This window comes from Opisthocomus hoazin, chromosome 9, assembly GCF_030867145.1.
Source record: "Opisthocomus hoazin isolate bOpiHoa1 chromosome 9, bOpiHoa1.hap1, whole genome shotgun sequence".
In the NCBI taxonomy this organism is placed as follows: domain Eukaryota; kingdom Metazoa; phylum Chordata; class Aves; order Opisthocomiformes; family Opisthocomidae; genus Opisthocomus; species Opisthocomus hoazin.
Window position 1 is genome coordinate 13,587,893 of NC_134422.1, and position 23,835 is coordinate 13,611,727.

Genomic DNA, 23,835 nt, shown 5'->3' on the forward strand with positions numbered 1-23,835 from the left:
TGTTTTGTTTGCAGGGGGGGAGGAAGAAACTCTTTCTATTAGTGCTTCAAATTGGAAGCCAGTCAAACAGCATCATAGCAGAATGATTCAGCAGCCTCTGAGCTGATTCACAGTGTATCATAAAACAGGATTAGGAAAACAATAATGCCTGGAGGAGAAAAAACCCACACAATGAATCACAGCAGGAGAACAATACCAGAAAGGAGCAGAGGGAATAATCCTCCCTTGGCTTCCGAGGAGCAGGTCGGATGACCTAATAGATGGCTTTCAATGCCCTTCATTCCCCACTGAGTCGCAGGGTTCAGCTGCCCGGATCCAGCCACCGCAGCTTAATAAATGGCTCTGCATCAACTGAACCACATCAAGTGTTTCTGTGTGCACACCCGCAGCCTCCTGTCATTTATCTGAGATCGCAGTCCCCCCTCTGGCACAAGACCCAGATGCTGTTTCACAGCAGGCAGGAGCTTATGCAGAGCTAGCGGTGGAAGTTCATGGCTATTTAGGACAGGAAGCAAAGGAAGCAATCCAAGGCTGTAAGTCTTCCTGTTATAAACTAAAAAGTACAGTTTTCTCAGTCTTACTAAAGAAGACACACACACACACACAAGGCAGCACATTAAAGTAGCAGATATGTCAAGATAAGCATATTCCCTAGCACTGACCTGAACAGGAATGAAATTAAACATGTATTTCATGATCTCCTGAATCAAGGCATCAGTGATCACCTATGACCAATGACAAGTTGGAAGAGGAAAGCATTATTTACTGTCTGTTCTCTGTGAACCTGAAGATCCTGTTGACAACCTTGCTGTAAATTAGGCCACAGCTCTTACAGCTGCAGCCTTGGAATGGCAGAGGAAGGCAAGGACTCTCTCAGGAGTTTTACTAGATCAGCAATGGTTGAATTACTTCTATGCAGAACAGGAAATTACAGCTTCAAGCGAGTGAGGAAAATCAGACAATTATATCACAATTCTGATAAAATATCTATATCCAAAGCTTGGTAGAGGGACACAAGAACAGGGAAGAAAACGAAAAATCTTATGCCATGGTGTCCTCTCAGACTGAAAAAATTATTTAGTGCATCCTTGTTTAAGTCACTGTGGGATGCCTGGAATTTTATAGAAACTGCTGCAACGTGTCTCCCAGCGGGGAATAATGGAAGCAAGAGATAAGAAATCAGCCATATCCTAACTTGCAGTGGCAGGTGCTGTAAAAGGACATTCCCAATAAAGGCTTAATATATAGGAAGATGGCAAATAACTGCCTGGATTTCTGAAATAAGGAAGCATAAACCAATTCTCTAATCACATCTAATCAAAGAATACCATCAGTTGCTAAAACCTTATAGGAAAAAATAGGTATCAGAAAGATGGTAGCACACATACCTTCTTCAGTAGTGTTTTGGGAATATTTTAGCCTGTGGAATTTAATTCTCTGTTATTACTTCTGAGCCTGGAGGTGAAAGTCATAAATCAGGACCATTCATAACAAGCAATAATGGGGCAAAATACTCATAAGGAGAGTTACATGGTGAAATCTTTTGGGATTGTGTGTAACACTTCCAGTCCTTGATGACAGCATTAAAAATTCTTCTGTCAGTAACATCTATTCTTGCCTAATTCCTATACTGGGTTTTCATTCTTTTCTTCTAACATGTCCAAATTTTGCTGCCATATGGCATTCCTTCCACCCTTCCTCCCTGCTGCCATAAATATATGTTTAAAACTAAATCATAGGAAGCATTCCATGCTTAAAAAGATGGGGAGGTTTTAAATTACACTGTATTTACTTATAAGGGCTTTTAATACTAGAGGAGTTTTCCCAGGGAGTTTTGCTCTGATTTCTGGACCCCCATTGTTTTTGCAGAGGGCTATTTGGTCCCATTTAGAAAGCGGCTACTTTTTGAGTAATACAGACTGCAATGCTGTAAAATAATATTGTCTCTACCTTTCATTTACCATCCCATCTATTGAGTCAAAAAAAAAAAAGATCCCAGCTCATGATGTGTTAGAGCTTTGTTTTCTGAGTAACGAGACTAATCATGTTTCCTCTGCTTGGGGTCTCTCTCTTCTCTTCCTTTTCTTGTAGGTCCTCTGGATCCACACTGACATAGAAATATCCCATGATGGAGAAAATAACGCACACAGCAAAGAGGAGAACAGTGAACAAGACAAATTCAGCCCACTAGGAAAGAAAAAAGAACAGAAGGTCAGGAGACCCCAGACGCTCAGTCCAGAGGATTTCTCTGCACTTTCAAGTGCTTTTTAAAGAGCTGAGTGAAAATTACTTTTTAGCTTCTGAGATTGCTCAGAAGATCGATAGTTTTCTGTTAAACCCATTTACACACAATGTAATTATGAACATATGATATAACTTGAAAAGAACAGTTAAATTGGGCTAGTTTCATTAAATCTTTTCTTACAAATCTGTCCTGACTGGAACCTGCCCGGGCTTTTTTCCCCACAAGATGCCTTTGGGAGAGGCAGTTTCATGTTAGCCAGAAACAAGCCCCTGGTTCGCATCATCACTGCATCATCCCAGAAGTCCAACAGCCTGAATTAACCAACCTCTGCACCGCAACCTCTCCATGCAAGCCCGAATTCTCAGGGGTGCCACGGGCAGCTGGCCCTGAAGGAGTCCCAGGGTAGACACTTGAGGAGGCTGACTACCTGCTGGGCTAGCTGGATGAAGGCAAGCTGCTCTCAGTAAGAAAATGCAACGCGTGGCTGACATTGTGTCCAGGCTCCAGGCCCAGATATAGCCTGCTTGCCTAGACCTGAGCTCTAGCAACATAATCACTGCGCAGGTCACTATTATTTACTGCCACTGGGAGGCTTAGGGAGAGCCATTTCTCCAAGGGCAACACTGCTGGGGGCAACGCAGTGCCCTGGCTGGGAGGCAGCTTGGTGCAGGCTGCCATCACTCCATTGCAGGAGCCTGGGGCTGTGTGGAGAAGCTGTGCCTGCAGGACATGGACTCCCAGAAGCACCATCCAGGCCTGTTTTAAAGCATTACCTCTGTTTTAAGAGCTGAAGCATACCTGTGCCATTGGTGCAGCCTGTGCAACAACAAGCACAAGGGTATTCCCAACAGCCACTGTGAGCAGCCAGCCTGCCTGCAGCACCGACTTCATGCTGGCTGGAGACTGAAAAAAGGAGAAGGGCCTGGTCAGTCAACATCACACTGTGCTTTTCTGCCCTGGTTCACCCAGTTATGTCCTGCCCGGTGTAGGTGTCAGTGGGCTCAGCCTAGGTGGAGATGGTGAAATTTCCTCTGCACAGAGTCTCCTCTGTGGTTAATTTCAACAGCTGCATACAAGGAGCTTTCAAAACATATCCTCCAGGAGGACATACAAAGATGATCATCCACAGCCTGCAGCATCTGAAATTGTGTGATCAGGAAGTTCAGGGAGCCATGCAACAAGCCCTGCACCTTGCAGTCTGGTGCCATGTGGCTGTACGCGTTTGGAAAAGAGACTGGATCTTGATGTTAAACTTCCCGCTGATGACAAGCTTTCCACATCGCATGAACAGATCATCCCACCATATTAATCGCCCTCACTAATAAACGTCTTCAGTTTACTCCGAGGATAAATTTGAGTAGCTTCAGCTTTTTGATCTTGCAATGTCTCAGTCCTCTCTTCTCATAAACCTTCTCCCCAGACAACAATCAAATCACTTGCACACTCGTTACGCCTTGCCCCTTTGTTACAGACCTGTGTAGGCTTAGACCTGTTCAGTCTCTCAGCTTAAAGCAGGTTCCAAGCCCCCATGCCACCCTGCAGTCCTTGAGATACCTTTACCTTTTTATCACTGGAAAATATGTACAACAAAATATTTCACTGGGAGAAAACCCTGATATTACAGTATTCAGAGGTTTCACAGTAAAATAAACTTCTATTCAGTTCTATGTTCTCAGCTTTACCAGAAAAGTAGTTTCCTGAGTATAATTAAGAACAAGTATCTTCCAGGTATGAATTAATTTATCTTGAGAGCACCCAGCAAGTTGTGTTATAATCTCACTTTTAGCTGAACCACAGATAGCATTGTCAGTAAGTGTCATGCCTAAGGACGTATTACAAGTCAATGGCAGATACAGGAACAAATCCTGAAGTCTAATTGTAAGCCTAATCTAAAAATCTAATCTTGAAGTGGAGTACCTGAGAATAGGAGAAGGCCAGACCTGTAATGGAGAACATCACCTCCCCAGCAGATATTAATAAGTATTGTGGCAACTGCCAAGCCATATGGACATTGTTGGCTTTGATGTCTTCTGACTTCCACGTCTTAACAGCACCTCCAGAAACCTAGCAGGAAAATAAAGGCATATTGATTAGCTGCTCAAAGATCACATCCTTCTTAGCCTGGATTCCAATAGCAACTTTACTGAAATGAACTTTTAAGTAAAGGTGGAAGCAAAGACCTGTCCTGGAAGCAAAACTCTGGGTCTAACCCGTGCCATTTCCAAGCCTGGTGGGAACAGGCTGACTCCTGTTGCACAGGGCAGAGGTGGCAGGATGGAAGCATCCCAGCTCATTCATGTGTTGCAAGAGTTGCACGAGTTATTGCAAACCAACAAGTTGTCTTCCATAGTGGGGCTGGGAAAAGCCTATGTGGTACTTGTGCAGAGCCTGACCTGCTGCTGTCCCCAAGGTCCCCGTGGCCATTGCTCCCATTTCATCGGCACTGTAGAACTCCCCTACTACAATGGTGACACCCAAACAAATCCAGTTCAGGAACACCAAGAGCAGCAGAGACTGCTCCATATCAGACATATTCAGAAAGTTATGGTAGCTGTATTCCTAATCCTTTTTGTTTGCTGTCCCAGGTGTAATTAATACTGCCTTTGATGCTCAGAGGTAGAGACATTTGACTAGTAGGCAGGAAAACAGCAGGCTGAAATTACTTCAGGCAGAAAACCCCATGTTTAAGGAGAGTACTTGGAAAAATAGATGGGATGTTGACAAGATGTACTTAATCACCATACAGGGAGGCAAATCAAGAGACTGTATTTCAGAAGGCTAAAAGGGGTGAGATGAGAGCTGTCCATTGCTTTTTAGCCCATAAAGAACTGTCACAAGCCCCATACTATAACTGCACACTGAGGAAGGCTGGGTAGAGGCAACAACCCCATGATTTAAGTATCACAGTTATCCACATTAGCAGGCTAATATATTGCATGCTTGGTTCTTCTATACAGCATTCCTGGCAGAGGAGCAGGGCTCAGTACAAATCACTGCAATAACTAAAAAATTATCTTGGCCTGGAGCAAACTGACTCTCTACAGGAGGAAGCTACAGGGAGAGAGATGAAAAAACCGAGGGTCTCTTTTCAGTAGTGCCCAGCGACAGGACAAGGGGCAATGGGCACAAACTGAAGCACAGGAAGCTCCGTCTGAACATGAGGAAGAGCTTCTTCACTCTGAGGGTGACGGAGCACTGGAACAGGCTGCCCAGGGAGGTTGTGGAGTCTCCTTCTCTGGAGATATTCAAGACCTGCCTGGACAAGGTCCTCTACAACCTACTGTAGATGACCCTACTTCGGCAGGAGGGTTGGACTAGATGACACACAGAGGTCCCTTCCAACCCCTACCATTCTGTGATTCTGTGATTCTGTGACTAGCGCAGGGTCCAGAGGGGCTGAAGCACCGAGCCATCACCAAGCAAGCATGGCTATGGCAGGGACTTTTGTAGATGTGACCACAAACTGGAGTCCTTGCCCATAGGGATGTGTACACATCTACCTTAACTGGGCCTGACTCAGTTGTGTTACCAGAGGCTCTGGGGCAATATTCTTAGTGTAATATTCTTCATGCAACTTCTCTACTCAGTTTCCCATCTGGTGAAAGAGGCTTGCAGCCATGGAAGAAGGGTCTGGCCAACATCACTTCAAGTCCATATGTGTTTTAGGTACATAAATTTCTGCACTCACAGATGGCAGCATTTGCCTGTTCCCTCCAGGACTGTGCATCCCACTCCAGATACTGGAGAGAAAAAAAAAAATGCCAGGTGCTTTGCAGCAACATTTTTCCCCCCTATGTATTTGGACTCTGCAGACATGAACAGCTCCCATTAATTGCCCAACAGGGAGATGTTAGTGCCAGGGAGTAGCTGACAGCTCTTTGCTCTGCTCATCACAACACAGTAGTCAAAGTCCCAGAGGGCAGCTTAGCAGTGTGTCCTGTCAGACCTGCTTTGTCTGTGTGCCTATGCAGTGGAAAGGTTAAAATGGGAACTAAGCTGATCACGTTCATCTCCGTGACTCCTGCCAGCTGGACCAGGGTTGGAACAGCATGCCTAAGAGCCTGGCAGGCAGGGAAAGGAATTCAGCCCCTCAGTAGTGCTCTCACCCCATCAGGGCTAGGTTGTTCAAAAAAACATGCCTTGACTTTACACTAGGCTCCAAATGAGCTGTACAGACAGCGAGAGGAGGAAAATCAGATGCACAATCTCACCAACTTCCTCCCTCAACGCTTTGTCCCTCTTTCCCCTCATGCACAGTCTACAAGTCTTGGAGGATCAGCCTTTAGATCAGTAAGTTAAATGTGAGGACACAGCAGACTGTTTCTGCAGAGTTTTTCAGGTGTGAGGTACCACCAGGTACGATATTTTAAAGACCACAAGCAGAGTCAGCTCTTGACAGACTGTAATAGCTCTTTGCAGGGCACTGAGTGAATGTTAACTGAGCAAGGATGGCATGAGACCAGCACAAACCATGGATCACATGATTTTCCATGGAGGATTTCCATCACGGAAAAGATCTTACTTCTTGCCTAACCTACGAGATCTGACAAGATTACAGTGTAAGGTGGAATAAGTACCCACTTACCTCACTTAGGTAGGTGCCAAAACCTTTTACTGGCCCTTGTATAATGGACTGCCTTCAGATGGCTACTGCCAAGGTCTCACAGGGTGGAGAAAGCAAGTGAGAGTCACAAACATAAGAATAAAAGCACTGCCAGAGACTAGAACAGAAGGAGCTGGTTACCGTCACATGGACACTTACGTTAGTTATCACAACGGTGTATGATGCGCCAAAGTCGAGCAGCCCTAGCTCCAGGGTGAATTCTCCCATTTCAGTTATGCATTTTCCATTATTATATCTAGATACAATGGTGAAGTACAGTATTTCCCAGTTAGTCCCGCAGACAAAGAGCACAGAGCAGAGCTATCAAACATGCCCCTACAAGGGAGTATGGAGGATGTATGATGTAAAGCTACAGTCATGTTTATGTCAGATGATCATTAGAGTTCTTGCCATCTTTTCCTTCCAGAAACACTTGGGCACTGACTGGAGTTCACCTAATGACGTGGGCTACTGCTAACATTTTTAAATGGTCTTTGCTTCTTCCTAGCACTGATTCCCACCCTCCCCCCAGTGTTTATTTTCCTTCCAAATTTTTCTCCACTCCTTCAGGAACTGTTGGCCAGACAAGTTAGCCCGCCTCAAGCAGTCTTCAGAAAATCAGAGATATGCACCCACAAGCCACTTTGCTTCCTTTCAATAGAGCAAATTAGCTTTCTTATTTGTTCTTCTGGTTCTGGATGTGTGAGATGGCACAGAGGCTCAGCAGCATTGCCACAGTGGCTGCTGTATCCTACTAAATTGCAGCAATAAATATTTTGGATGGAGCTGATGCAGAGGAAAGCCATGAAGCTTGTTCTGAAACACTGCAAATGCCAGAAATACCCTACAGGAGCCAACTCCAATGCTGCCAAACCCAGGCCATATGGAGCCCCTGTCTAACAAACCTGGCCTACAAAGCCATGTAGTGTTACATGATGTTACCAGCCCACGTATCAATGCTTTGTGGCATGCAATGTGAATTGGCCTTTCCCTGAGAGCACCCTAACACTAAGAGTTTGGACTTGAGAGAGTATCAAAATAGAGCAGGCATCAAATGGCAGAGCGGAGTTCACCATGTCCCACGTTACTCTGCTGACAGATGCACAGGAACGGCCAGTCTCTTCTGTTCAGGCCCCCACATAAGGTGAATAAAAGCTCAGACAAAGTTAAGTGCTGTATCTGGACTTCTGCAAAAGGCTTTTTGGGTTTCCAAAGTCCCCTGACCTGACTCTGAGAAAACTCAGATTCCGGCCTAAATTAGGATGTCATTATACTCATGTCATGGGAATAAAGTTTCCAAGCTTTGTCCCTACTGATTTTGTCTTACCAAGGCAATAACAGCCACAGGAAGGGAACTATCCCAGACACTGTTTGAAGGTTGAATATATTCAACTGCATATTACACACAGAGATACCGATTTGACATCCTTTGGCTTTGCAGACTAAATGCGTGGTGCTCCTGCACGCACAAGAGTGGCCTGGAGCACCTACTCTGCGCAGAGCGGATAATTCTACTTTTTACAAACCTCTGTCCCTACAACCAAATGCCAAGACAATAGCAATGAAAGTTATGCTATTTGCCTGAGCAAAGCCCCATTGTATCCAAGGAAAGGCCTCGGCAAGGACCTTCAGCACAACAAGGGAAACTTACTTGTCCCTGTCTAGCAGCGAGTACTCAGAAGTGTCGTAGTTCTTCTGAACAGCAATGAACCGTTTGCTGCCAATGGTGAGGTTGACATCTTGGCTCAGACCATTAATGAATCTGCAAAGAAAACATATTTCATTGGGTTGTCAGACAGGGCAGGAGAAGCACCATACTTTAGAAGTGCGCACTTTCTTCCCCAAAGCATTCTGTAACTCCATGAGGTTATGACAGCTTCTCTTGCAAGCTACCAAAATATTCACCTGATTAATTTCCCAGTTTTTCAACACAAAATTAGTTTTCCCTGCTATATAATTTTACCCTCTTACTCTCTCTCCTGTGAAAAGTGACCCTCACTTTTTGTGGGTTAGGGCTTCCAGGCAATCTCTTCTCAGAGACCTTCAAAGATTGTTCCGTGGCTGAGAGGACAGAGCCCCAGCCTGCCTCTGGAAACTATGAAGTTGAGTGTCCTGATGAGCATGTGCACCATGCTGGCATACCTTCCAAGGAGTTTCTACCACTGGGGAAAGAGTTTTCTAGGAAAATATATTTTCATCAAAACCAAAACTTTCATGGGAATGTTCAGGTTTCAGTTTTCTTAATCCAATGTTCATATGCTTTTTCATACACAAGACAGTTTCCTTTTGACAACTCAAAAACCGTTAGCAAAATCAAACCCTTTTCATTTGATCTGACAATGTTTTAAAATATTTTGGTTTTCAGTTCTTAAAACGGGGATGAAATCCCTGAAGATAGTCAAGTGCTTAACAAAAGTAACTTTTTAGTGGAAAAATAGTTCTTCCCTAGTGAAAACTCTTCACAAATCTTTGAAGGGAAAGTTTTGGGATTCTGTCAAAAATGTTCACAGGAAAATATAAAACATTCCCGACTGCAGGTATTACCCAGGTCTCCAGGGTGGTGTTTAGTCAGTAGAAGCCTTCACAAACACAGGGCTATGAAGAGATACTGCTCTCCTGGTACTGTCAGCTCAGGCTTTCGGATAAGGGAGATGGCCATTGTTTTATACTATCTGAAGTTTTTGGGGGGTTTTGTGTCTGGTTTTTTGTTGTTTTGGGTTTAATTGCAGCTTGCCCAAATCCTTCAGAAAATCCAGCTGGAATCCTCTCTTTTTCTTGCAAATCTGATACTTCTGCATCTCAGCAGCCTCACATAGGTCTGGTGATGTGGTGCTGGAAGTAACTAATGTCAGTGAGATGGCATCTCGGTGCAGACCAGCACAGGACTGTCCACAGATTAGCTCAAATTTGTAAAGTAGACTAGTGGCTTAAGCAGAGCCCAGTGCCCAGCTAAATGCTTTACGAGGATGTAAAATCGTTGCTGTATCCAATTTAGTAGGCATTTGTGCATGAGGCTGGATGAGATGAATGAACGTCGTGGGCTGGCCAGTTCACAGAGGACAAATGGCAATGTCTCCTTTCCAGATTGCTTCTTCCCTTTCATTCCCAAAGAGGTGGGACACAGTGAGATGAATTTACCACTCTTGCAAGTGAGGACATCTTTTATGCTGCCATCTCAGCCCAGACTATCCTAGGCAGTAAGCAGCAATAATGCTCAGCTCTGCATGACAAGTGTGGGAGGTGACACACTGTCAAGCCTCCGCAGCTGACACCTGCATCTTGCAACAGAAGTGAGGACTAGATTCCAACCTGAGAACATCTGGGTTATGTTGCACACAGTTTGCACTAGACAAAAGCAGTTTCCCTCACCCCACCACCTCCAAATCCTCAAAAAAAGCCATTCCTACCTAACAGCTGCCAAACCATTTTCTGGCTTTGCTTCCAAGTCTGTAATCTAAAGAGGGGAATGAAAAAAATAAGAAATCAAACATATTTATCAATGCTACCTTATAAACAATGTTTAGCAGAAAATACTAGTGGTCTGTGGAGTTACATGTGTTGTAAAGCCCACAGAAATTGACTGGACTCTCACATAAGATTTACATCAGGCCACAGAAGTGAAGTCCTGGTCTAATGAAAAGAATGGCAAAATCTCAGCTCCACCAAGGACTGAAGATATCATCATGCCATTTTTTCCTCATCTGCTGTGTATCAAAAGCTATAGAGTCTCAGCCAGTCACGCTTCTACTTAGGCATGTAACACCCTCAAAAAAAGTATTCGTCTTGATCTGAAGATAACAAAACAACATTATCCACATTAGCCTCTTTCAATGATTAATTACAATTAAACATGAGTGCCTTACTCCTACAAAACCTGCAACTGCCTAACTTCCAGACCTTGGTTCTTGGCAAGTTCATAGACTTCACAGAAGCCTAAAGCCAAGAGGAGCCACTAGGTTACTATTCTAATCATGTATCACTCATATTTTCCCTGACCCTCAACACACAAGAAATTAAACTCTTGTATGGTGCAGGCCGAGAGCAGGAGAGACCAAGAGGCACTGAGCTTGTTTGCACTGACAGTCTCTGCAGACACATCCCTGAAACGGCCACCTGGTTGGGCACGCTGGGGAGTGAGAGTGCATTTCCTGGAGCTCACAGCTAGAGCATCAGCTCAGTAGTTAACATGATCCATGCTCATTAGAGGAGAGCCTGTTTGGCATACAATGCTGAAAATAGTTAGTAAAGATACAGCCCTTCCCTGAAGATTAAAACAATACAGAGCGAGGTTCTTGGCTGGTAGAAATCCACAGTTGTGCCATGTCCACTTAAGCTGGCAGGGCAATTTCAATTTGCGCTGCCCACACACAGAACCCAGGCAAGCCAAAAGGCACTGAATCTACCTTCAGAAACTGGCTTTCTTTTAATATTTTCTAGCCCTTACTTCACACTTTCTTCCTGATGTTAAACCCTGAGCTTCTGAGACCAAGGATCCAGAATTTCAGCATACCTGTAAAATGTCTATTGTACTTTAGCATAACACGCTACTCCGCAAATAATGTATGCCCTAAATAATAAATAGCCACAGTGAATAATAAATATCAGAGCAATAAATAATAAACAGCAACATCATTTTTTTCCATGTGAGACACATGGGGATTAACACGCTAATTCGTTGCAGACAAGCCAGCCAAATTATTACTTGCTTTCACTGGTGATCCCCAGAGCTCTCAAATTCATTTCCTGCACACTCAACAGCCCACAAAGGAGAAGAAACCAATTTCAGATTGACTCCTTCCAGGAAAACACCCCCACCTGAGCAAGGGGGCCAAACCTAGCAGCGAGAGAGGCCGGATTGGGCCATGGCTACTCCAGGGCAAGCACCGCTACATGGCAGTGATGCTGGCATTGCCTTCCTTGCGTTACAATGATGGAAAAGTGAGTGTCAGTAGCATCACCCAACAGCACTGCTGTTCCCAGTGCATGGGAGCCTGCCTGTGCCAGGGCAGGCATTAATTTAAGTGCAGGCTTGATAGCTAGAGCAGCACAGAGTTGTACTGAAGCTCAGAGATTGCTTTGCTCCAGCCTGTCGCAGTCTTTCTCTTCTTAAAGACTGTATGAAAATCACTGTATAAGTATCCATTTCTTAAGGTAACAGCACACAGTCATCAGGGTCACAGGAAAACTTAACAACATTGTGTGATAATGAGCCCCAGGCTGTAAACCATAAAGCAGCAAGAAACCCCAACGTGAGGAAGAAATAAATTCTTAGAACTCCTCATTTTTAGAAGCAGTTATGTGATTTCTACTGTACAATTTTGAGTGCTTAGTGTGGCAACCCTGCAAGGTAGGAGGCTGAGGAACTGCAAAGAGAATTAATATTTTAGCATGAGGACAGATTCTGATGGCATTTACACACATACTTACACACCTGCCACAATGTGCAATAACACCATTCATTTCAAAAGAGCTTCTTGGGATACAGCTGCATGTAAAAGATATCGGAATCCGGCCCTATATATCCCATACGCCTCTCTCTGATTGTTGCAGCAATACACAAAAGTGCAAATGCAGCCAGCTCTGCTGCAGAGCCTGAAATGAGCTTCATCATTTATTCTGTTCAGCAAAACAAATGGGCCTTCTGTGCATTTTCACTAACCACTTGCAATAACTAAACCCAGAATCATTCCTCTGATGCCTTTATTCCATGCCCAGCCCTAGAGCCTCTTTAACATCTTTGCTTTATAGAACCATCTTTTGGGGAAAATCTCTGGCGCTCTGCTTCCTCAGCTTTCTCAAGCTCTGCTGCCTAGCAGGCACGGCTCTGCTCTCCCACTGCAGCATTCGCTGGATTAAAGTGTGCCCAGCAACTCTCAGATGCCGTAACGCCTCTATTAATCAACCAGCAGTAATGTGTACAGATCCAGTGCCGCTAGCTAAGAAGTCAGGTTTAGAGCAATCAGACAGACACCGCAACTGAGCAAATGAATTAATGAGCCCATTACCCCATTGTATCATCACAGCCATTGAATTAATACTGTATTTACACTTCACTCCCACACTCACTAAGTGGCTTGATAGGCTTCCTTCTGCCTCAAAAACAATTAAGCTGTACACTGATTTTTCCTTCACGGTGTAGTTAAAAGCAAGCGACAATCCTTGGTGTTGCAGGGTGAAGCGAAGGCTCTGTTGCTCTCCATTCAACATTAATTTTGAGTACTCAGCTGGGTTCTGTGGAAAAAACAAACTTGGTTACAATTCTTTCTTCAGATGGGAAAGGATCTGGCTCTTCCCACCAAGTGCAACCCTATCCTCTCATCAAGGCAGCCAATAAAGAGAGCGTAACAGTCAGAGCTGCCTTCTACAGCAAAGGACCTGTGTTGACCTATAGGCTTTGGGCTGGTCAAGCCAAAGCTTGGAGTACGTTCCCTTGCTGGGTGCAACCTGAAGACCAGGCACATCTTCTGCCTGCAGAGCTAGCCTTTCACCTGGCCCTGCTCTGCCCCAATGGCACCACACCGGAAAGTGGGCAGGCAGCTGGTGGCCAACAGACTGCTGGGCTGAGTCCCAAACTAGCCTGACTGCTGAAGTAGTCTGGGAGCCGAGACAGGAAACAACCCAGTGCTCATGCACTGTTTCTTTCCTCCTTTGCAGGTAAATACTTTTCAGACACCTTCCAGATCCCAGCAGCAATGCCTGGTCTGAACACTGAGAGATGCAAGCTGAATGTCTCGAGATGCTCATCTCAGCACAAATTATCCTTTATTCCTAATTACCGGTGAATGTAGTTAGCCATTTCCTCCTTTGCCATAGAAATATGTCCCCAAACTTTCTGTTTCATCAATGGAGATAATATACTCCATTTTTTAAGCTATGCACTTCTAAGGTGGTGGAGGAGAACAAGCTCTAGCATCTGTGGACTTTATTTGAAAGTGCCTGAAAAAAAGCCCACCCTTTTTCAATGGGACAAAGGTCAGGCCTTGCAGTCCCACATAGATGCTTACCTGAAAAGCCTTCACGGGCTGCTGAAATAGGTTCCGGTCTTGGATTGTCACTTGAACAGGGTTCTTTGCCAAATTCAGGACCCGAATTAAACTTTCTTCTGGGACAAGTTGAGGCATGTCGGTTTCCTAATTAAAGTAAAAGGCTTTAAGTGCCATCTGTATGCTTTATTAGCACTTTAATATCTCTTCATTTTTAGCCGTAATAGTCTTCCTCTCTGTAATGACACTCTTCCATCCCTTCCTCATCACAAGTTGCGCTGAGAGAAAACTGAACATAAATCTTATTTAGGGAGGTTTCCTCATAGTAGCTCAATAGCCAACCTATCGTTCCTCCCAAAAACTGCTCTTCACACCGCTAAGTGTACAGGCTACTCAACTGCTGGGCAGGTAGAACGACGTCTCTGCTTTCATTATACAGCTCTCTAGTGCCTGGATTTAACCAACTGCCATAACAGAATGGAAAAAATTATGCTTAACTTTCAAAAGCAGTGACCAGAATAATTATTTCCCACTGTAGTCAGTGCCTGGGAAAAGAATTAGGCCAGAAGCTAAGCAGCTGTGAAAATCCCAGTCCAGCTCTGTGTCTGTAATCGGTGCTTTTGCATCACTTGACACCATGCTATGTAACAGCTGACTGTATAGATCTTATTCCTTGTTTTCTGAGAAAGGGAGGATGATGCCTCCAGCACAGAGGTACCTCCTTCTGTCAGAAATAATTTCCTAGAAAGAGTACTTCAATCAGCATAGCCTTGTACTACCTACAGATCTAAAATGATTTTTTTTTAAAAAATTCTCTTTTTTTCCTCACTTTATTTTCAAGTAGCTGCCAGCAATACTTCAGAGCTATTAATTTTTTTCTATCTCATCCTATAACTTGGGTATTGCAGGCAGAGTAGTTTGAACCTAGCTGGGTGAGGAGACACACTGTCAGAGAAGACAGGGCAACACCGATTTCCCTGTACCCATATGCTGCTCTAGACCAACAGGCCTGTTCGTGGTATCCAGCAAATCCCATTACACTGGCTTTTTGCCTGCCCTACCCACAGCCAAACCAAGGTGGGCTATCCTATCCCCCTCTTTTCTAGAGCTTTTAGTGGCCTTCAGGGAAAAACTTCCTTGCACAGGCAGGGGGGAACATCTAACTCACCTTGCCTCTGCCTGGAGCAGTCACCCACAGCCAGAGCAGAATTTCAGTGCTCAGCCAGAGTTGCTGGTGGTGTCAATGAGAGCATTTCTTTGCTCACGTAAACAGATCAGAAAGAAGACCTGAACCCACAAAGTCTCATTTCAGCGGGAGACTTGTCAATGGATTCACCCGAGGAACCATCAGATGTTAATCCAGGGCTGTGCACCACCCACTCTAACAGAACATCTTAAGTATACATAGAAGCTTTAATAATTAATCCTATGGTAACTTTTGTGAGCCAAAGGTCAGCAGAAGTCTGCACAAGGCTGGTCATGAGCCAGAAAGAAATAGTACAAATCTGCAGGGGCTAACACTGAATTTACAAGAGGTTTGCTGTCATCCTGGGGATGCTTGGCAGTCCCTGATGCCTGTGACTACAGCAGTGACTGCATTCACCTGCCTCACTGGAGAATCAATTTGGCTTGTAAAAAAAAAAAACACATCCCCACATTAAAGTAGGAAAGGAATTAAATTAAAAAACCAAAACCACTACACACAACCCCCAAAAGTAAAATACAGGCAAGCTACAGCAAGAAATAGGAGAGAGAACAGACTACCTTTTGGGAATTAATCACTAGCATTAACTAGATGTCTGTCAAGCACTTTGACGACGGAAATCTAGAATATAGACCAATACAGATGACTGGCACAGCAAAACTGCAAAGACTAGAAAGAGAGGAACAGACAGAGACAGAGAGAAAGAGAGGGAAAAGCAGACAAAGTAAGAATTATCATTAGCAACTGGATCAGTATGCTGAATTGTAAAGAACACATTAAAAATTATGATCAAGGAATACCATGGTTAAAAGGATTATCTAATGGGCATCAATAAAAACAACCCAGGGAAAGAAAGTATTTCTGAGGGATCCTCTGTGATATACTTACATTTATTTTGACTTCTACAATAGCTGCAAGGCCAAACGCCATCGCTGCAAGGATCATACCTGTTGCCATTTTCCTAATAGGTCTACGGAGCAAATGAAAGAGGTACCATAAAGACAAAAAAAAAATCTAAAATATAGAATACCATTCCTCGGAGCCAAAGATGTGCCAAAACCATGTAATAAACTGTCCAACAGGTGGCAATGGGGGTGACATGCTGTTTAAATTGCCAATCATTTAACTTAAAACTATTCTGTTATTCTGTATGAGGCCAGCACTGAGGCCAATTAAAACTGATATGCAATGTAAAAAGCTCTTTGCTTGCAAGTTTCATATTATCTCATTCCTAGCTCTTCTAGTGGGAATAGCTCATGGCATTATGTTAACCTGTGATGTAGGAAGGAGCACTAGAAATGATATATCTTCAAGTCCCTTTTGGGAAAGGCAAAAGAAAAGCAGCATGCTATTTAGCAGCAGGAATGAGGAGACGAAAAATGTACAGTTTGTGTCATCAATGTTTCTGACCATCTGTGGCATCATTCTGGGTTATTTCTCGTGCCAATACATTTACATTTCTAGAGAATAAAGAGCTGGTTTCTGAACTCGGAGCAGAACTAGTGCTACTCTACCACAGTTACATGAGACAATCTGATATAAAGCAGAGTAAAATAGGTAAGAATGGCAGGTCCAAACTGAGTATTGGGTTGTTGAGATTTGAAATAAATCTGGTTCTAGATTCAGTGGTCTCCACTCTTTGTGGTGGTCTGGATCCACATTCCAGATTGACTGGGCTGTGGGAAATCCAGATTAGGAACCCAAATTCTGTCTCTCAGTTACATGCCCTAGGATAAGAAAATATTTACTGCTTGCATCTTGTAATAAAAAATGTTTTTTATCTTCAGTGCTGCATTGGGATTTTGTAGCACAAACTTTCAGCCGCATAGGCTAACTCCCTGCAGGCTACGGTGTTTCCACAGCCACTGCTGTAGCTGAGCTGGATAGGAGCCTGTTAGTAGTCCACACCCAGGGGACAGAAACAGCCTGGTATTCAGTCCTGATCGGTGCATGAGTTTGTGCTGCTGGGTGAACTGGCCTGTGAACTGGTCATCAGATGTGAAGTTTTCTGTTGAGTCGGGGCTCAGTCCAGGGCATGGGCTCACACTGAGGTAACATGGAGAAGCACAGCTTCTGATGTGTGTCCTCCAAAGGGCACCATCACAGGGCTGGACAATGTCTCTGATATGCCTTTAGGTGCAAGTAATTCAGCATGATGGGAGAGGATCAGCAGGGTGAAGGGTAGGCTTCTGAGGCTCCTTCCATCCCCATTTTATGTGGTTTTGTCTATCCAGCATTTTAGCTTGGTTTAGGAACAAGCTTTTTAAGCCAATCTCCTGCTCATCGCCTCTTCCCACACTGTGGTTCGTGTTGAGAAGTGGTGCTGGAGCACAGAAACTTGGTTCCTTTCAGCTGAAACTGTGCTGGCAGAGACACTCCATGAGTGCACATAATGTACTCCCACTGCTAAAGGGCATCAGTCCACAGAGGCAGACTACAGACACTCTGAAGTAAAATCCCCCAATATGCATAAAGTGGGTCTCAGAACCAACCTGGAGGTCTGCTCCTATTACACTGCACATATTGCTAACATACACTTGGAATAAAATGTTTGGGCCATGTGGAAATTCCCTTATGTTCTCATTGGTTCAGATTCTAGTGTGGAATCTGCTTTCACAACACCACATGTAGCCCACAGTGCATTTGGTCCCACAGGGACTTTTCAAGAAGGGATTTATTTAGGGTGTATATAGGAAATAAGGTGAAGAACATGTTGATCAAACTCAAAGAGGGACTGTTCATATCTGCTTTTAGGGAAAACCTGTACAGAGCAGAATCCAACATCACTGAATTAATTTTCCGCTCTGGAATTTCCAGGGCCTATGGAAGAGAGTGATGCTGCCTGTTGGGAATGAAGTAGAGGCAAGTACTGGGAAGGGTGAATGGAAATTTGTGTTTCTTCTCCTTAAAAGCTATTCTGCACACTTGCTACAAAAAGAATAAGAACTGAAGCATCTGCATTGTCCCCAATTACTTACGTGAAATTGAATTTGCACATGTTTATCAGGGGGTAGAGCCCAAGGTCAAAAATCGGGATGAAGACAAGAATAAGAAGTGGATTTAAGAACTGCAATACAAAAGAATTGGAGTTTAGTGACTAGAAAGCAACGTTCAGTAATTAAACTCATAAAGCACTGTCCTCCAGAAATAATTCCATTACAGAAAGGACATGAACAAACACTTAAAAACCTCCTTTTAAAATATAATGATAGTTTGCACTCCGACAGCTTCTGCTATTTAGTTTTCACAGGCACGAATAAGTTTTGTTCATATCCTCCCCTCCAAGAGGTAAGCAAGGATCACTGACCCAATTTCCCTGAAGAGAGAACAGAAGCATTATATTTTTAAAAAGTACAAAACCCACTGACAATAGAAGCAGGTGACCTTCGGTGCTGTGGAGGGACCTTACAACAAATCAACAATAATGGAAACATCCTGGAGCTTCAGCAAAATCCCAGAGGAAAAGGCACTATTCTGCGAGACTGGCAATTTCTCACACTTCCACACAGTCTGGTAATCCCCCAGGAACTGCATTTCTCCTGGGAGGGCCAGAGCTTGTCTGCCAGCCAACAGCGGCCGAGCAAGAAAATACTGTGATGGAGAACAAGGAGAGAGAGATACTGTCTCAGTTTCAAAGGAAGATTTCAGGGAACAGAACAGCTTTGAATTTCTCCAGAGCTGTTCAGCGTAAGAACTGCAATCAGCTGTGACAACACGGCACCATCCTGGAGCCTTCACATTTTCAGCTGCCCTGCAGGAAGGGAGGAAGGAAACATACTTCGGGCACAATGCTCATCCCAGAGCAGAGGCCTGTAAAAAGGAGACACGGCTTGTATCCTCCACATCGAATCACAGAATGATTTGGGTTGGAAAGGACCTTATAGACCATCTTGTTCCAACCCCCCTGCCATGGGCAGGGACACCTTCCACTAGACCAGGTTGCTCAAAGCCCCATCCAACCTGGCCTTCAACACTTTCAGGGAGGGGGCAGCCACAGCTTCTCTGGGCAACCTGTTCCAGTGCCTCGCCACCCTCATAGTAAAGAATTTCTTCCTTATATACAGTCTGAATCTTCCCTCTTTTGGTTTAAAGCCATTACCCCTTGTCCTATCACTACAGGCCCTTGTAAAAAGTCCCTCCAGCTTTCTTGTAGGCCCTTTCAGGTACTGGAAGGCCACTAGAAGGTCTCCCTGAAGCCTTCTCTTCTCCAGGCTGAACAGCCCCAACTCTCTCAGCCTTTCCTCACAGCAGAGGTGCTTCAGCCCTCTGATCATTTTTGTGGCCTCCTCTGGACCGGCTCCAACAGGTCCATGTCTTTCCTGTGCTGAGGGCTCCAGAGCTGAATACAGGACTCCTGGTGGGGTCTCACCAGAGCAGAGTAAAGGAACAGAATCACCTGCCTCAACCTGCTGGCCACAATTCTCTTGATGCATCCCAGGATACTGTTGGCCTTCTGGGCTGCGAGCGCATATTGCTGGGTCATGTTGAGCTTCTTGTCCACCAGCACCCCCAAGTCCTTCTCGGTACAGCTGCTCTCAATCCATTCTACACTCAGCCTGTATTTGGGCTTGGGATTGCCCTGACCCAAGTGCAGGACCTTACACTTGGCCTTGTTGTACTTCATGAGGTTCACACACCTCTCTAGCCTGTCCAGGTCCCTCTGAATGGCATCCCTTCCCTCGTGTCGACTGCACACTTGATGCCATTGGAAAACTTGCTGAGGATGCACTCAATCCCACTGTCCTTGTTGCCAACAAAGATGTTAAACAGTGCCAGTCCCAATACTGACCCCTGAAGAACATCGCTCATTACTGGTCTCCACTTGGACATTGAGCCAACAAGAATAGTTCAAGAACTGTGGCATGTCTCCCCCTACCTCTGCACTGTTCTGCAGGATTCAGCCTCAGTGTTAAGACATCCTTGGGGTCTTTTGAACCCCAAAACTGAGCTTTCAAAACAGCTAGTGAGCAATCAGGCAGAGTCCAAAGCACAGCAGTCAGCACGAGCAGTGCTATTACCTTCAAATGGAGCAGAAAAAGGCCACTGGTCCCATGAGAAAAATAAAATGAGATATAAAATAAAAATGAGAAAGAAAAAGAAAATACATTTCTAAGGGTTATTTCCTACCCTGTAGTATCTTTTACCTGCATTTGGTCAGGCTGGAGGACATATATTCCCTGAAACAAAAAGATATTTCAAGTGATTCATAAACACCATAGTATGACAGTGCGTATGCCAAATAAGCAACCAGTCCAGTAGCAGCCTTCGCAGCAAAGCTGGTTTCCTCACATTGTTTGCTTTATGCTGGCTTTAGCAGCTGGTATTGTGCTCTTGACAATTGTTGTCTAAGGACACAGTGTTTGATGAGAATCGGTTTGCAAAATGAAGCTACACTCAGATCTTGGTACGTGGCAGCTGGGACACAGCCTGTGATGGGTATTGAGACCCATCTTTCAGACTGGCTGAGCCATGAACTAGGTGAGTGGGGAGGAACGGGCATGTTAGTGTCTCAGCTGGGATTTGGACTCAGAGCTCCCTCCATCCTTGCTTCCGTAATGGGAAAAGCCCAAATCCTGCAAGTGACAACTCTCAAGTTTCAGGGCCCTCTGAGCTCTGTTGTCATTTCTCCCAAGCACCCCAAAAGGATACCAAAAGACCATCCCTGAGCCAGTGGGCTGCATAAACACCTCTTTCATCTCTCCATCTGCACAGGACACCAAATGGGCTTTGGTCAACTGTTCAACTGTAACTTCTTGGTTTGAACCAAGAGTCTTCAAGGCTGTAGGAGGTGCCTCACCCTTGCATCACTGTACACAGCCCCTACAATTAGGCAAGGTCAACAGGGATGGATGGAGGGATCCCAGTTCCCAAAAGAGACCTACAAGCTGTCTCCAGGGAGGGGCTGGTGTTTATCTGAATGCCACACAATGCTTTTCATTTGAAATTAAGACGAAGAGAAGAGGCGGGGGAAAATTAGGAAGGAAATAATCTTTCCAAGAAAGCTCTGTGGGGGGGTTGTCTCCTGTCTGCCAGGCTTGTCCTGAGCTGAATCTGGCATATCTGCCTGCCTCTGCCAGCAGCTGCCTCCTGGGAGTGTGGAAATCACTGGTCATGGCAAAGGAGTCTTACAATTAATAATATCAGGCAAATACCCCCTCCTGCTACTTTGTGCACACTATACAAATGTGTCATTAGGAAACAAGCCTGCAAATATTCATCTCACACTAAATCATTCCCTGTTTAACTCCAGATTTCCTAGCCGAGCCCTTTATCTGCAGAAAGGAAAAGCATGAAATAGTACAAACATGAACTCCAACAAGCCTGATGGTGGGATCATCCCAATGTTGCAGTTAATTCTCACCTTCATGAGCTGGGATAACTCACCACTGGAGAGGGAACAAGACAAACACTAGCCAAAAATCTGTCCAAGTTGGTGTGACAAAAAAGCCCTGAATATGCCCTTCTCCAGCATGGAGAGTTTAATAAGTGACACCTGGTGATTCTTAGATGTTCTGCTAATGGACCACTAAGTGCACATGACCAAAACAGCAGAAAACAAAGTTTTTAGATACACATCACAAAGACTTCATGAACTTTCATTATTTTGTCCTTCTTTGGTAGATAAATATTACCCAAGGTGTAGTCTTTTTCATGCCTCATTTGAATTAATTAAGCCTAATGAGTATCACATGCTGAGTGCCCAATTATTAATATGAGTGACATAGAAGGCCTCAAATTTTGGGCTTTAAGTCAATTTTAAACTGGAAAATGGGCATTTGCAACCCTAAATTCTGATGCGAGCATCCACAGGTAAGATCTAGATGGGCTGTTAACACATAGATATCTGGAAACCAGCCCTGTATGGTGGCGTCTTTAGGCAGATAGCTGATCCACATTTATTTGCCACTGCATCCTGCACCATTTGCCATTCACGTCTTTGAAGAACTTTATGGCTACTAACCTCACCACATCTCTACCCTACACACAAGACTCCTGCTGGTTTTGAGAGGCTTAACGTATCACCAAGTAAGCCAGAGCAGAAATATACAACCGCAACAGCTCTAGTTACAGCTTAGAAGAGCTGTGTGAACTTTGCCTGACTTCTCTGTCTTCAGTAGGGTAGGAGGATGGAAACCCTACCTGCTCAAGGTCACAGAGTGACCAGTTGCCAGTAGGTCAGCACTCCTGACCTTGCAGGCTGCTGATGTCTCCCCGGTCCTTGCTCCTTGCCAAGATGTGCTGTGATGAACTGAACATGGCTGCACAGAGCCTCTTGCTTCTAATCACCAAAAGTGCAACTCACCCAGACTCATCAAGCTCTTAGTACTGCGAGACTCTGGTTAAAAAGCAAAAGCAGGGATGTTACTACTAGTCTTACCAGCCCTGGTGACAATAAGTACTTACAAAATCAGCATTCATTTTCGTGGCTTGCAAAGTCCACCTGGATCCCTAAGGAGAAAACAGACAGCTGTGAAGATTCAAATATGTCCTGTGGGACTAGAAAACAGGGGAACAGAGAAGATGACGGTGCTGGAGGTCTTATTTCCCATCTATTCCTTCCCTTCCCTGTAATGCCTGGCAGTAGGCAGGGCACATTCTTCCTTCTCAAGCTCCTGTGCCAGACACCTGGCAGGACTGCGAAGGGATGGCCAGCAGCGATAGTGGGTACTGCCTCAGCAAGCCCTTGGACACCTGGTAGGAGTGTGGCACTCTGTGTCCCCAGGATGCTTTGGTGTTACCCTGGAAGGTCAAGGGTGCAAAACCACGCTGGCAGGCGGACCTGCAATGTGATGTACTGTACCTGCTGATCAAACAGGGCCCAGAACATTGGCAGCGGTATGAAGAGGAAGAGAACGCGTGTCACCATTTTAACCTCCCCAATCAGCTGTTTCTGTAAAGGGAACAAGGAAAAAACATAAGGTAAGAGTGAAAAGCCAACAGGTGATTAAAGCCACAAAGCATGAGAGGTCCTATTTCTTTCTACATGGCAGTTATTCATCACACTTATTCATGATATGGGACATATTTGCATTTCTGCATTTCAGTGCAGCACCTAAACTGTCCATTAAGGGTCAGGAGAGTACAGAAGTGGGAAGGGACAGGACAAACCAGCCCCGAGCATGTGAGGAGTGGTGTGGCCAGGCCAGTCTTACTGTCTCCCTTGTCTGTCTGCCCATCTCCCCTCTTCCCCCTCCAAATCTGCCAGGTAGAGCACCACTTACCGAGTATTTTTCCGACGCCCAGTCCAGCCAGTGATCTCTCTTTGGAATCTGATGGGAGCGGTTTTTCAGCCGGTTTTTAATAGCAAACTAGGAAGAAAAACAGGTAACTCCCTCGTGGCATATCTGTTCTTGTCGCGTTTCCCACTCAAGGCTGGCCTCCTCATCTCCACATGTAAGCAGTGTCAGAAAACTGCAGGAGTTTTGCTGCACACTTCCAAAATCTTGGATTGGATGCTTTATGACCAATTCTCTGCAGGGAACTTTCTGTGACATTGGTTGATTTAAGGCATGACATGGGAATGAACTACCTCATGGGCTTGTCTTTTGGAGATAAATCTGACACTAGCCCCTGAAGACTGTTTCATGGTTGATCTAAAACCTACCACATGACAAAGCTTTAAACATTATTGCTTCAGTTCTCTTCCAAAAAGTACCTGTCGAATTGACCAATGTGCCAGGGAGGAAATACTTTGTTACCCAAAGCCATGTCAAAAACAGAACTCTCACTCCCTTCCTGTTCTATAGACCTTTCTTTGCATATTCCTGGCGCAACCCATGTCTCACTCATTCCTAGACCA

General features: G+C 44.7%; 1 protein-coding gene across 5 annotated transcripts in view; it reads right to left on the reverse strand.

Annotated features, from left to right (window-relative positions):
- Window positions 1-1,940: 1,940 nt before the first annotated feature.
- Window positions 1,941-23,835, reverse strand: part of SLC15A2 (solute carrier family 15 member 2) — a 65,255-nt gene continuing 43,360 nt past the window's right edge. For all 5 annotated transcript variants that reach the window (XM_075431119.1, XM_075431123.1, XM_009943223.2 and 2 more), the window contains 14 exons: window positions 23,258-23,344; window positions 22,837-22,926; window positions 22,440-22,484; window positions 20,180-20,212; window positions 18,014-18,102; window positions 15,924-16,005; window positions 13,853-13,978; window positions 12,915-13,079; window positions 10,256-10,302; window positions 8,500-8,610; window positions 7,008-7,104; window positions 4,163-4,309; window positions 3,044-3,148; window positions 1,941-2,187 (listed from right to left, as the gene is read on the reverse strand). In XM_075431119.1, coding sequence (XP_075287234.1) covers window positions 2,011-2,187; window positions 3,044-3,148; window positions 4,163-4,309; window positions 7,008-7,104; window positions 8,500-8,610; window positions 10,256-10,302; window positions 12,915-13,079; window positions 13,853-13,978; window positions 15,924-16,005; window positions 18,014-18,102; window positions 20,180-20,212; window positions 22,440-22,484; window positions 22,837-22,926; window positions 23,258-23,344 — 1,401 coding nt within the window. In that variant the 3' untranslated portion in view covers window positions 1,941-2,010. The remainder of the gene's footprint in view (window positions 2,188-3,043; window positions 3,149-4,162; window positions 4,310-7,007; window positions 7,105-8,499; window positions 8,611-10,255; window positions 10,303-12,914; window positions 13,080-13,852; window positions 13,979-15,923; window positions 16,006-18,013; window positions 18,103-20,179; window positions 20,213-22,439; window positions 22,485-22,836; window positions 22,927-23,257; window positions 23,345-23,835) is intronic.